Consider the following 308-nt stretch of genomic DNA (forward strand, 5'->3'; position numbering starts at 1 on the left):
CAACAACAGCATATGCACGAGACGCATCGGGGCGGTGGTTCGAAGAATACCACCGCGCCCACCCCGGACGATCTCAGGCTCGAGGCTATCAAGCATCAAATACTCACGAAACTCGGCATGAGGAAACGACCGGACGTGAACAGAACCCTCGCCGCGGTACCTAGGCATTTGGCTCTCGAGACTCTGTACAGAGCCGAGGGCCAGTTTCCCGATTACTCGTCCTCGGCCAATTCGAGAACCGATCGCGGCGAGGACGCGTACTCGGCGGAATTCATCTACGACGGCGACGGCGACGGGGACGGCGACGA

At 60.1% G+C, this 308-nt stretch overlaps 1 protein-coding gene across 1 annotated transcript in view; it reads left to right on the plus strand.

Annotated features, from left to right (window-relative positions):
- The window catches only part of LOC108579508 (inhibin beta chain), a gene marked incomplete at its 5' end in the record, with an annotated part of 10,369 nt that continues 10,061 nt past the window's right edge, over nucleotides 1-308 (plus strand). Inside the window, one exon of the mRNA XM_017943051.1 lies at nucleotides 1-288. Within this exon, the coding sequence (XP_017798540.1) occupies nucleotides 1-288 (288 nt within the window). The remainder of the gene's footprint in view (nucleotides 289-308) is intronic.

The sequence above is a fragment of the Habropoda laboriosa genome, unplaced genomic scaffold (genome assembly GCF_001263275.1).
Source record: "Habropoda laboriosa isolate 0110345459 unplaced genomic scaffold, ASM126327v1 scaffold33, whole genome shotgun sequence".
In the NCBI taxonomy this organism is placed as follows: Eukaryota; Metazoa; Arthropoda; class Insecta; order Hymenoptera; family Apidae; genus Habropoda; species Habropoda laboriosa.